At 46.0% G+C, this 13,400-nt stretch overlaps 1 protein-coding gene across 4 annotated transcripts; it reads left to right on the top strand.

The window, feature by feature from the left end:
- Nucleotides 1-532: 532 nt before the first annotated feature.
- On the top strand, nt 533-11,983 carry LOC146271047 (F-box-like/WD repeat-containing protein TBL1XR1). Of its 4 annotated transcripts, none has more exons than XM_084707744.1 (16): nt 533-617; nt 3,029-3,089; nt 4,702-4,805; nt 4,996-5,141; nt 5,313-5,544; nt 5,764-5,896; nt 6,025-6,166; nt 6,546-6,609; nt 6,739-6,836; nt 7,077-7,137; nt 7,575-7,696; nt 7,835-7,909; nt 8,115-8,242; nt 8,327-8,492; nt 8,598-8,699; nt 9,233-11,983. In XM_084707744.1, the coding sequence occupies exons 3-16, from the start codon at nt 4,748-4,750 to the stop codon at nt 9,257-9,259; spliced, it is 1,554 nt and encodes a 517-aa protein (XP_084563870.1). In that variant the 5' UTR covers nt 533-617; nt 3,029-3,089; nt 4,702-4,747; the 3' UTR covers nt 9,260-11,983. The 4 variants fall into 4 exon arrangements, with proteins under 4 accessions (XP_084563870.1, XP_084563873.1, XP_084563872.1 ...); XM_084707746.1 differs by lacking the exon at nt 533-617 and adding an exon at nt 1,344-1,551 and having other exon boundaries at nt 3,033-3,089; XM_084707743.1 differs by lacking the exon at nt 533-617 and adding an exon at nt 1,344-1,551.
- Nucleotides 11,984-13,400: the final 1,417 nt, after the last annotated feature.

Raw genomic sequence — 13,400 nt, 5'->3', positions numbered from 1 at the left:
GCCTAGGCTAGTAGCTACTGAGATTTAGAGTCGGAAGGAACTGATAGTGTAAGAAGTGCAGTGTAACATTGTAAGGACAATCCTTCATTCTCCAACTATGAACTGTCCTGCTGGCACTAAGTACACTACATGTTCATGTCAATGTTTCACATCGACTGCTGACCACGTAGTTGCCTAACATTCTATTCTGGCATAAGTGAATTGAACTTCAACCAGCTGAATATAAGCAACTTGACGTGTGAACATACAGTGATTTCCCTTTGCACCACAATGTGGCCTTGTCGTCTATTTAGTCAGTGTTGTTGCCAGTCAGTTGCCGATCAAATTAGCTTTGTTGTTTTACTAACATAATTCTGGCATATTATCAACAGTGTCTCTGTGTGGGCGTTTGTGTTATGTCACATAAGTGGTCGTGCTTCCTTCTCTTTTGTAGAATTTTGTACTCCATAATGGCGGGAAATTAATCGAGAAGAACGTGCTTGACTGAACGTGCTTAGCGGTAGCTGTTATCTGGGGTCTGCACGGTATTCATCTCTGATCATTTCATGATATGTCATCATTTCACTCGGGGATGCCAGGAGGATAAATCCCATCGACAAGGGACACGACCCAACCATGTAATTACTTTAATATGCTTATATTTGTGAAATATAATCAAATCAATTATGAATAGTTAGGATTAAATGTTTGTTGACGATAAATGAGGAACAGCTTCAAATCTGAAATACAGGATGGATCCAAAAACCGTCATTTAAGAACATCAATCCTGAATTTAAATAACGACAACAGGTATAAAGCTGAATGCCAAAAGAATGTTAACTGCTACAAAATAACAGTGTTATACACAATTCAATTAGGCTATGTGAGGTTGTTATTGACATTCTCGGTTTGAATGACTGAGTGGAGGATAGGAGGTTGTGCGTAATTAATCTAGGGCTATAATGGCCATCCAGGCAAAAATGAGCAATCGTGGGGGATGGGAGACGAGCTGTTGTTGTGACTGGATCCTCACTGCTAGAATCGGCGGGACATCCTGTTTACTGAACTTAGTGAGGAAGAAATAAGATTAGTGAATTCCTTTTGACTTCGATATGGCTCTATTTGTCTCATTAAAATAACGTTTAAGAGTATATAATAATACAATGGAGTAATACTTTACTCTAATCCTGCAAACACAGTAAACTGGTGTTTTAGGATTTATGATATTCATGCTTCACATTTATGATATTTTATGTTAATTAAAAGCTTGCCTGTCGCCTGGGGTTGCTCTCTGACAGTGCGTTCTCTGTAGTAAGTCAGTGATTGACTGACGGCTTGAGTACAGTAGGCCTACTCTTTGGCAGCTCATTTTTGTATGGAGAGTCACTCTGTGTTGAACGTCTGAAGCCGTTGGCTTCGAACCGCCTGGCTCTGTATCTGTGTTAGCTTTAAAATGATCATTAATTTCTTTGAGATAGCAGTTTTACAACCATTTGAAATACATAGCATGCTTTAGAGTGTTCAGGTGGGACTATCAAGAAAATCATCTCGCTATACAAAGATTTCAAAGAGGTAGGTTACGTGACCGGATTACGGGGACGCAAGCTATTCTAGCTAGCCTAGTGCTAGCACTATCCTGCTACTGTACTAGCAAAAGCTAGCAAGCGGCAGTAGTCTCCCTGGCAGGTAGCTTGCTAGCTTGCTAACTAGCACATTGAACAAGACTCAGAGGAAAGTCGCTTTTCAGGGCTGGCTGCTACATAACTATAACTGGATATATATTGTTAGCTAGATATGTGTGGACTTTAACGATAGATGTAGATATTAAAATGTTCTGTGGGGTTAGAGCTAAATGTTGAGCGTATTTCAAGAAGTTCTGACCTTAGCTAGCACTAAACATTTTGTGCCCGGCATGTGGTGGTGATAAATGGTAGCTAGCTAGCACACACGGGGTGCATTTGATTCCTATAGTGCTCATGTTCCTCGTGGGGTTTAACACTAGCTAGATGTATGGTTGTTGGTTCAATGACACCTTGCACACACACAGTTACAAAGCCTGATTAGCAAACGATATTGATAATTTGTACCGGATTAGCTAGCTAGTTATCCAAAGCCGCCCTATTGCCTCATGTGCACGCAAGCAACGTAGCCTAGCTAACGTTAACTGAGAACTCAAAGATTATCTGAGCTGGTCTAATCTAGATATCGGAGCTAACGTTAGCTTGCTTTAGCTGTTTGATTATAGTCCAGTTATCCGGCACGTGTACAGTTTGTGTGCATGCTTTTCTGATTTGTCACCTCTCGTAACGCAAGACAGTGACCATCGTTTGCTTACATTCTAACCATTTCGGTTCCAAATAGCTCACTTTACTTGTGTAGTGTACGGTAATCATACAAGACCGCTAGCCAGCGAGCTACTACGGTGTGGGGGATGGGCTTTGTGTTACTAGAGGACGCGAACCAACCTATGCTGGTATTAGATTAGCATGGTGACATAACGCTGTCTAGCAGAGCAAACATGACATAGACCATGTAAACAAATTACAACTAGTAATAGGCTTCAGTTTGAAACACTACTAGGCACATTCCAGAGCTGTGGTGTACATTAATTAAGTCCTAAAACTTTCACATTGTATATCCAACATGGGTGTCAGCAGCCCTGTAATAATACTACCAAGGGGATAATCTAATATTGATACGTTACAGCTAAATCCCTTGGATACTTGAAGTAACTTAACGAACATCCATCCCAAGTCACCTGTTTTAAATGTTAAATGTAATAATGATTTATTAGCTATTTCTGCATCAAAATGGTTGACCCAGTTTCCTAGTGTAGTGTCTCACACTTTCTCCCTGATTTATCCATTTAAACGGGTCGTTGACATGGAGCTCCTCTGATTTAAAATTAACGTTAGTTTTGTGCAGTGTATCCAGGCCCGAAGCTATCTTAGTTTTTAACAATGCATTTAACCAAGATGGGCAAATGTGATTGGGTGTATTAATTGGCTGTGTGATGGAACAACATCTTAATTTGTCGTTTTGTCATTAGACAGAGAGCTACGCCTCTGGACTGCGGAGGGATGACCATCTGAAAGTCACCCGTTCACATGGTGAGTCCAGCAAAGATGCACATTGTCCTTCTCAACATAGCAAACTCAAAAACGCCAGTGTAAAGCAGCCACCTTGTAGCATGCAGTCCTGTACTGAATTTGGGGCCACAGGGTCACTGCCCTTGGCGGTCCGGCAGGTACAGTCCTTGCTCCCTCTGTGAGGTGTCAGGGCTCCCAGATGGGGAAGCGTGTCCCCGGCAGGCAGGCAGGCAGGCAGGCAGGCTGCCCTTCGCTCTGACTTCTGTGACCTCGCTGACAAGCACCCTGACCTGAGGCAGTGTGGGAGGAAAGAGTAGCACTTTCCCCCCGTCTGTTAACATTTGCGTTGGGATAAATGAACTTGAGAGTCCCAAACTGCCTCCCTACGTTGTTCGTCAGCAAGTGTCATGGCATCCGCCCAGATTTGTCATGATTTAGGAGAAGATGCATTCTGTGGTGAGTGAGCACAGAGATACAGCAGGTGACTGTACTCTCTCACTGTAGTCTCGACACTTTACTCGTGTCATTGGTTGAGTGTGGACCCTGGCTTGCCACCACAAGGTTGTCCATACCACTATGGCTTGTGGCCTGTTATGACACGGTCTAAGGTTTTGTGTATGAGTATCAAATGTTGGGTACGGTGATCCCAGACCAGGCTTAGCTTGATTTGATTAGTCTTGGCGCTCACATCTGGAGTGCAATGTGTTGACTTTTCATTGGAAGCAGTGGATATTCTATCTTCCCGTCCAAAACCTTGTTTATCTGCAGAGCTTGTTTAAACAGCGTGGGTGAATTTCAGTTGGAATAAATATGTTTTAAGGATGAGAAACTATGCAAGGCTGTTATTTCTGAACCTAAACTTGGTTTCCTCCATCGGTTTGGTCCACAAGAACCAGGCTGCCTTTTGAAGAGGCCTGGTAATTATTTCCAGTGGTAGGTTAATGAATGGAAACTGGTGCCCTGCCTAGGGCCAGGAGAACTCCAGCAACCAAAGGGAGAGGCATTCGACTCTATGGCTGCCCTGCCAAATGGTAATGGCTCCTTTCCCATGTTATGAAATTGCCCCTAAGTATGTCAAGCAAAGTGAGTGGGTTTGTCCCCCTGCTTATCATTAAAGTGCGTATGTTCGAGTCATGGAACTGGCAAGGTTACATCATCAGGCTGAGTTTGATCACTCTTTTTTGCAGCTTCCTTTGGTGACTCAGCGTTTTCATCACACCACTTACATGATGCATTCACATTCTGGCTAATTTAGTAAGACTTGTCAGTCAAGACTACAAGAAAAGCTTTGAAGAACACTCACAGAGCCTCTATTGTTTGTTTCGACTGGTCGTATTTGGGGGAATACGTTTCATTGGCTTGATTTCCTTTCTGGAAGAGGTTTGAGTCAGCCCCCATGGTAACAAAGTTTGGATGGATATGTTAGGTTTGAAGACTTTTGTTGGTCTGTAATATACAACCTCAAAAGTCCACTTTGCAACTAGGTTTTGGTAAAACATTCTTTTAGATGCCTCCTATACTGTAAAAAAGAAAGGGAGCCAAAAATACAGTCATTGCTTAAACAATGTTTATTCATGACAGCTACCAAAGAGATGACTTAAGGTTTGAATTTGCTTCTGTCTACCTCTCTCAGGGTCCTATCCTGTGCTGACCCCATGGTCTAACCACCAGGACTAAAAATGAGCATAAGCAGTGATGAGGTCAACTTCCTGGTGTACAGATACCTGCAAGAGTCAGGTAGGCCTCAACAAAGCATGCAATCTTCTGCTGTCCACAGTATCTATAATGTCAATACATGCATTCAGTTTTACTTGGGGGTGGGATGGAGGAGTTGGCACATCCTGGGCATCCTTCAGTTAGCTCGAGTACAGTGGAGACCATACCTACAGCAGTTTTTCACCCTCCCTCCCTCCCCCCCCCCCCCCAGGCTTCTCTCACTCAGCGTTCACCTTTGGCATAGAGAGCCACATCAGTCAGTCCAACATCAACGGAGCCCTGGTGCCCCCTGCTGCCCTCATCTCCATCATCCAGAAGGGCCTGCAGTATGTGGAGGCTGAAGTCAGCATCAACGAGGTCAGCGTTCTCCACAAACACAAACACACAAAGCTCCACAGCTCCCTCCACGATACAAAAGCCCAGTTGCTGCACTTGCTATTGACTGTAGTGTGTGTACCTGGCGCAGGCCAGCAGGAGCCAGCACAGTAATGGAAGCCTAACAGCGTATTTGTGTCCCGACGGTGTCAGGATGGGACCCTGTTTGACGGGCGACCCATCGAGTCGCTGTCCCTGATCGACGCGGTGATGCCCGACGTGGTCCAGACCAGGCAGCAGGCCTACAGGGAGAAACTAGCCCAGCAGCAGCTGCAGCAGCAGCAGCAGCAGCAGGCCGGCGCCAGCTCCACAGGGCCCCAGGCCGGCGCCAAGAACGGGGAGGGCACGGCCAACGGGGAGGAGAACGGCGCGCACACCTTAACCAGTGAGAGCGACTACATCTTCATCGGTTTGCTCTTTCAAAAAATGTGACGAAGGTGGTCGACACGACAAAGGACACGTTTTTCCAATCGATGCCTGCTCTCTCGCAACGCGTTCCTCCAATTGAGGGGTTGCAGTTGTGTTGAATCGTTGTTTGTTTACGTACTTGTTTGTGTGCGTCAGTATAACGAGGGTATGACCTGTATCTCCACTCCCCCCCCAGACCACCATGCTGAGATGATGGAGGTGGACAGGGATGTGGAGATCCCCCAGAGCAAGGCCATGGTGCTGAGGGGCCACGAGTCGGAGGTCTTCATCTGTGCCTGGAACCCTGTCAACGACCTCCTCGCCTCCGGGTCCGAATCATTATGTATTTACTTGTATGCACAGAGCTCGCGTGTGGCTGACATTTGCCTGCTAGAAAGTGCCTGACCGTCTGTGTGTGTGTGTGTGTGTGTGTGTGTGTGTGTGTGTGTGTGTGTAGGTCTGGGGACTCTACAGCGAGGATTTGGAATCTGAGTGAGAACAGCTCGGGCTGCTCCACCCAGTTGGTTCTGAGACATTGCATAAGAGAGGGGGGGCAGGACGTGCCCAGCAACAAAGACGTCACCTCACTCGACTGGAATGTGAGTGTGTGTGTGTGCGCGCGCGCGCGTGTGTGTATCGACTACCACTGCCAAAGACATTCTTGGCACTTCTTCCAAACTGAAAGTATGGGACATACTCACTCTCATGGAAGAAAGGGCTTCCTCTGTTGTACAACTGCAGAAAGGCTTATCCTTGCGCTGCCTATGGCCAGCCGTTGGACACGATCCGCCAAAGTGTTAAAGCATAACGGTCATGCACAGAAAACAGGCGTTGGGTATTTATAGAGCATGTATTTACATCATGTGAAATTGAAACATTAGTTTGCACGCAGATAAATGCATGCAGAGACTGAATAATACAAATTAAATTTAAAAAATGATTCTGAATCTTGCCAAAGCATCCTCCCTGTGTTTTCAGAGTGAGGGCACGCTACTAGCCACAGGCTCGTACGACGGCTTTGCCAGGATATGGACTAAAGACGGTGAGTCACCGGCTTCTAAAACCCCCTCAGCTGACCTGCCCGCTCAGGGCCCAGGTGTGGGGCAGCACATGACCTGCTGGTTGACCTCGTGTGTTTGACCTCGTGTGTTTGACCTCGTGTGTTTGACAGGTAACCTGGCCAGCACCTTAGGTCAGCACAAAGGTCCTATATTTGCTCTGAAGTGGAACAAAAAAGGAAACTTCATCCTCAGCGCTGGGGTCGACAAGGTAAGACCAGGGGTTTCTCTCTGGTAGTTAGTATGGGAGATAAGAGCGTCTGCTAAATGACTAAATGTAAACGTAGTAATGTCTTGGTATATTAAATATGAATATACTGGAAAGGATAAAAACACAAAATATATATATATATATATATATATATGTTTGTATCCCTTCCAGTGAAAGCTTATGAGGTCAACTGAAAGAAGTGTTGGCATTTAAACAGTGGTGTTGTTGTCTCCTAACCAGACCACCATCATCTGGGACGCCCACACGGGAGAAGCCAAGCAGCAGTTTCCCTTCCACTCAGGTGGGTGACAGGTGACCTGGAAGTCCCACAAACACTTCTCCCTCTCCCTCCTCGTGTGCTCCTGCAGCCTAATGAGCCATGTTTACACACTGCAGTCAGGAACCCCTCAGGCCTCCTGGAGTCAGGGGCTGGATTCTTTTAGGAGGGAAATTACAGATTTAAGAGATTAGTGCTTCCGGTCTTTACTCCCTGAGCACCGCCTAACACCCCCGCCCCCACATTATTCAAGTTCAGCTCTTTTATTGTCAAAAATTCCTGCTCCCATGTGACTCCACCACCCGTACCTAATTGTGATTGGTCTAAACAACCCACCAATGGGAAAATCCCACACACCCACTTATATTCCCCAGTCGACACGCAGCTCCATAGCAGACATGACAGGAAAACGTCCACGAGAGACCCATTAATAACTCTAGGGGTTTCCCCCACCATAACAGCTCCGGCCCTGGATGTGGACTGGCAGAGCAACAACACGTTTGCCTCCTGCAGCACGGACATGTGCATCCACGTGTGTAAGCTGGGGCAGGACCGGCCCGTCAAGACCTTCCAGGGACACACCGTAAGAACCCGCTCCCCTCGCTCGGGCCCGCTCAGCTGGGCTGAACAAGAACGACTATTTGTCCCCCCAAAAATGCTTCAAAAAATGTGCATCGGTCAGTTGTACTCACAGAGGTCCTTCCTGCTTCCTGCCTTCCAGAATGAAGTGAATGCAATCAAGTGGGACCCCACAGGGAGCCTGCTGGCGTCCTGCTCCGACGACATGACGCTGAAGGTCAGTGCAGCCGCCAAACGTTGGCAGGCCACGCGACCAGCTCCCGCGTACCTCCACACCCCTGTGGAACTACACCATGCACACCCGTCTGTCCCTAACCGTCTTTGCACTCCCAAGGCCACATAACACAAACCACGGCCTTGGTACGCTCTGGGTGTGCTGGGAATCTTTTCCCTGATCCATCCCCGTCTCTCCCTGGTCCTAGATCTGGAGCATGAAGCAGGACTCGTGTGTCCACGACCTGCAGGCCCACAGTAAGGAGATCTACACCATCAAGTGGAGCCCCACAGGGCCTGGGACCAACAACCCCAGCGCCAACCTCATGCTGGCCAGGTAAGACAGCCTCCGGCTCTGTTCTCTGACCGCGATGGGACCCGGCTGATCTCCCCCCTAACCCTAACCCCCTTCCCTCCTCAGCGCGTCGTTCGACTCAACGGTGCGCCTGTGGGACGTGGAGCGCGGCGTGTGCATCCACACGCTGACCCGCCACCAGGAGCCCGTCTACAGCGTGGCCTTCAGCCCCGACGGGCGCCACCTGGCCAGCGGCTCCTTCGACAAGTGTGTCCACATCTGGAACACTCAGGTACAGCCCCCCTCACACACACACACGGAGCACTTTGTGATGTCTGCTCAGATCAGAAGGTTGTGTGTGGCAGACGGTGTCTCACTCCCATCTGTGCCCCCTCAGACGGGCGCGCTGGTCCACAGCTACAGGGGCACGGGGGGCATCTTCGAGGTGTGCTGGAATGCCACCGGGGACAAAGTGGGCGCCAGCGCATCAGACGGATCGGTAAGCGGGACACACTGAGTCTTCAGAACAGAACCATCAGACTGCACGCGGGACTGTGTGTGTGTGTGTGTGTCACTGCTGTAACCTCTCGCTCTCTGTCTCTCTCCCCTCTCTCTGTCTCTCCCCTCTCTCTGTCTCTCTCCCCTCTCTCTGTCCCTCTGTCTCTCTGTCTCTCCCCTCTCTCTGTCTCTCTCCCCTCTCTCTGTCCCTCTGTCTCTCTGTCTCTCCCCTCTCTCTGTCTCTCTCCCCTCTCTCTGTCCCTCTGTCTCTCTATCTCTCCCCTTTCTCTGTCTCTCCCCTCTCTCTGTCTCTCTGTCTCTCTCCCCTCTCTCTGTCTCTCCCCTCTCTCTGTCTCTCTCCCCTCTCTCTGTCCCTCTGTCTCTCTGTCTCTCCCCTTTCTCTGTCTCTCCCCTCTCTCTGTCCCTCTGTCTCTCTGTCTCTCCCCTTTCTCTGTCTCTCCCCTCTCTCTGTCTCTCTGTCTCTCTCCCCTCTCTCTGTCTCTCCCCTCTCTCTGTCTCTCTCCTCTGCTCCAGGTTTGTGTATTAGACCTGAGGAAATGACGCTCGTCGTGGGGGGAGCCATGGACCGACTAGGAATGTGTACATAGCCAAAATGACTGTCCCTCCCCCTGTCCTCCCACTCTGCTGTAGTGTCATCCAGAAGGCCCTGGCCCAGAACCATCCCAGACACACAGACCCCCCCCCCCTCCCCTTCAGTCCCAACAAAGGACTGGAGCACATACTCTCACACAAAACCAACTCCCGTCTGGGATTATGGGGGCTGGAGTTGCCCCCTGGCCACTTAGAATCTTTCACAAACCTACAGGAATTGAAATGATACAGACCTGCAAATAAAATGGCCTAGAAAAAAGTTTTGAAGAAGAGGACCCATTGCATTTATACCAAAATACCTGCATTTGTCTTTGCCATTTTATCCTCCGTATGAGAAATATTTTTTCTTCTCTTTGCTGGTGTGTGCATATTGTACATGTCAGCATTCCTGTGGCCATTATTTTATTCATTTTTGTTTAGTTTTTTACATTTTCTCTAGATTTCTGTGTATGTTGGGTCAGGAAAGGATAAATCTGTATGAATTGTTCATCTTTTCCAATTTGGTACAAAAAAAGAAAAAAAAAAAAACGGTAATTGGGAGTAATCCATTAACTTCTCGGCACTGTACTTTTTTGTAGTTCAAGAAAAGCAAATATATATTTCAAAATTTGAAATTGTTTTCTATTTCTATTCCCCCCCCCCCCCCCCAGACATTTATATTCCTTCAGTTTGACAAAATTCACTTTTTGGTAAAGCAGTCTGTGAGTCTCACCTCTCATAGGATTAGTGATAATACTACCAGCTTGAAGCCAGGCAGATGGCTCTGACTCCCATCCTCACACACAAACTAGTTTTCCAGAGGGATAGGAGAGTTTGGGTCTTCTCTGAGCGTGGGCAGCTGGTTCTGAGTAGATATGTAGGACCAGCACAGCCCTCACTGAGCTTTCACACAGAATCAATGCTAGCAGGCTTAGAAATTCTGGAAGAGTTGACCAATGGTGTGCGCCCCCCCCATTCCCCTCCAATAACCACTAATGTCAATTTCGTCTTTGCATTTTACGTTTTTGAAGAATTGAGATCACAAACGCTAAATGATAATCAGACTTAGCCCTCGTGAAGTCCTCTTGGTTATTTCTTTGTTTCATTTTTTGGGGGGCCATCCTTACCCAGTACATTGTCAGGGTTTAAACCAGGATTGTATTAAAGTGTGTAGGGTTCTTTATAGCAGCTTGACGAACCTGTCACTGGTTCGCAAATATTGACCTCCCATGCTTCTGGTAACATCCATTCCCATCCCATTCTACATGGTAACATTGGAGTTCATATAGCAGATATTGGTGTGTGTGTGGGGGGGGGTGAGGTGGGGTGGGGTCAGGTCAGTGAAGTCATACATTTAAGGTTTGGTGTTTTGGTATCGTTTATGTTCGGTGTGCAGCTGTTTCAAGTTCAGTGTTCTGATGAGTACTGTACACAGCAGTGTCTGGTCAGCTTTCCTGTCTTGCACCGACAGACACTTTGGAGACGGGCTGTGTTAAGGCCTATGCACGGATAGATGGCGCTTATTTGTTGTTTTTTAAAGGTGGTGTTTTGAAGCAAAGTTCTAAGACGGAACAAGAAGAAACAGGCTTGGAACATATGACTTGATGTATCATTGTAACTACATATAATATATATCTGTGTTTTCACAGGGGGATTCTTTTATAAGCCACTCGGATGCAAGGGTGGATTTTAAAATTCTATGTACCTCTTTGAAGACATGCTTGAAATATGTGGTATTCTTCTGCATCATGTGGGTCGTTACCATGAGAAATGGTTCTTTATAAAATACCATTTAACAGTCATAGCAAACATAGGGGAGCAACCAGTCACATGTGAAACATGGAGCTGTGTGGCCAAGCCATGGCAGGCACATCACAGCGAGGATAGACTGGCAAACAGTTTTGCACCTCGCTTCGAATGTGCAGTTGGTTCGTCAGACCGTGGGGATGAGCAGCGTCTGAGCTGTTGAGTTCTAGGGGGGGGGGGGGGGCGGGGCTATGGCATTCCAGACCTCATCTCTTATCTACTCTCTAACGTCCATTGGCTTCAAAACCCCATTGCTGGTTTTACATTCTTCAAAAGCTTCCACTTGCAATTGTTTCGAATGTAACTTGTTTTTATGAACACATTTTGTACCGATGCTTCAAGTATTTTGAAGTTTGCTTCAGAAACAACCAACAGTGAGTGGATTGTATTAGAGACGCTATTTATCACAATGTCTATGACGGTGGAATGGTATTTTATAATGTTTCGTTTTTAGATATACGCTTTTTACAATGCATTCAAGTGTTTGCTATTTTTTGTTCCTACCTAAAGTACTAATTCTATCTTTGCTATTTCTAAAAGCCCCTGAAGGTTTTCTACTCTTTGGATATTTTGTAATTCTGTTTTATTTGTAGCAATGTAAGCAAAATTGACGTTTTTTTTCTTCTTTTTCTTTTTTTTTTTTTTTACAAAAAAAACAATAAATCTGAACTTTGTCAAAGTATCATAACACCCTGACCATGTAAATACCATTTTGCAGTTGTGTTTCATGACGTGTTGTCTTTGCTCTCACCAATGTTGCTTCTCCTGTCCGTCTCTCGCTGTCTCAGTCACACACACATAGTTGCTGAAGTCTGCAGCCCTCTGATCTGACGGCTGTCATATCACGCAGATCTTTGAAAAGTCTAGAATAAATCTATTTTGATAATACTAAGTTGTTGTGACGTCCACTCAGTGTATTTTGTACTTCCTTTGGATTCCCCATTCATTGAATGTGCACTGCATGATCAGATGAAGGACAGAAGGGATTCATGCAAGGCCACACAGAACAACTCGGGGAAGTGGTCTTCAACCCTGGTCCTCAGGGACCCCTGCCTTGCATGGTTTAGGTGTTTCCCTCCTCCAACACACCTGATTTAAATCAATGACTCATTATGAAGCTCTGCAGAAGCCTGAATACGACTCATTCATCTGAATCAGGTGTGTTGGAAGAAAAATGTGAAACATGCAGGGGGTCTCTGAGAACCTGGGTGAAGACCACTGAACTAGGGAGTAAGCAAGCCGAAGCTGCTGTTATCTATTTGATTGTTTCTACAGTATTGGCTTTGAAAGCATGGGTGTCATACCACCTAGTGGTCAAAAAATGACATTGGCTGTGAGGCATCACGTGCTTCAGCCAGTGTTAAGGCACACGTACAGAGTGTAGTTTAGGATTGTACTTCAGTTTTATCATTGACTTTGTAGCAATTGGCATGTTTGTTGCATATATCTTACTTGTGTATTACTGAATGACTAATGGCTGAACAGTGGATATCTTGAAATGCAATATTTTGTGGTCCCCTCACAGAAATCATCCCTGCCGTGTGTAGAAAACTCAAATTCTCTACTCTTTAAACTCCCTTTTTTTTAGGGGGGACAGAGGGATTCCAATTTGAGAAGTGCCCAGCTGCGATACTAGATGAATGTACACGTTGAGTTTGTTTCGTCTGTTGTGGTCATCCTTTCTGGTGGGGATTTTGCAATACAGAGTTATTGTCAGGGCTGCATAAAGGAAGAAGAAAAAGACAAGAAGGAAAGAATGAAGACACATTGTTACCATTCAGGCAATACATCATTCAAATATTGAAGTACAATTACTTTCAAGCCCTCAAGAACACTTTTGTATTGTTGAAGTCAATCTGCTTTCTCTAATTACTGAGTCAGTTCTGAATACTTCCAAGTGTTCTGTGGTTTGATGGCGTTTAAGGCAAGCTTGCAGTCAAGAACAAAGTGTTGTAATTAAGGTAAGGCTCTCATTTTTATAGCATGAAACAACCTTTAGCTTACATCATTCTTTATCAGACTTCTACTAAGGATCTTAAATCAGGCTAACTGATACTCCTCTTTTTCCTCTTCCAATTGGCAATAAGATCTGATCAGTTTACCTGAACAGTCACAATCCTTGAAATGGATGTGTCTTTGTTCTGATTCTTCCACACAAATCAAAAAATCATAAAGCTGCGATCTACAGTGTTCTTTCTCACACATTTACTGACATTCTACCTTCATAATAAGTGTCAAATACCCATTTATCTTTTAACTTCAAATAAACAAGTCTAAGTGAAACTAATTGCAGGGTCAATTAGGC

Source organism: Hypomesus nipponensis, chromosome 10, assembly GCF_054491055.1.
Source record: "Hypomesus nipponensis isolate SF chromosome 10, ASM5449105v1, whole genome shotgun sequence".
Classification (NCBI taxonomy): Eukaryota; Metazoa; Chordata; class Actinopteri; order Osmeriformes; family Osmeridae; genus Hypomesus; species Hypomesus nipponensis.
This window is presented reverse-complemented; position numbering and strand designations above follow the sequence as displayed.

Excerpts from the sequence above, each read along its gene's own strand:
- LOC146271047 (XM_084707744.1), top strand. The coding sequence starts at position 4,748 with ATGAGCATAAGCAGTGATGAGGTCAACTTCCTGGTGTACAGATACCTG. Across the intron at positions 5,897-6,024 it reads AACGACCTCCTCGCCTCCGG|GTCTGGGGACTCTACAGCGA; the intron begins GTCCGAATCATT and ends GTGTGTGTGTAG. Across the intron at positions 6,167-6,545 it reads TCACCTCACTCGACTGGAAT|AGTGAGGGCACGCTACTAGC; the intron begins GTGAGTGTGTGT and ends CTGTGTTTTCAG.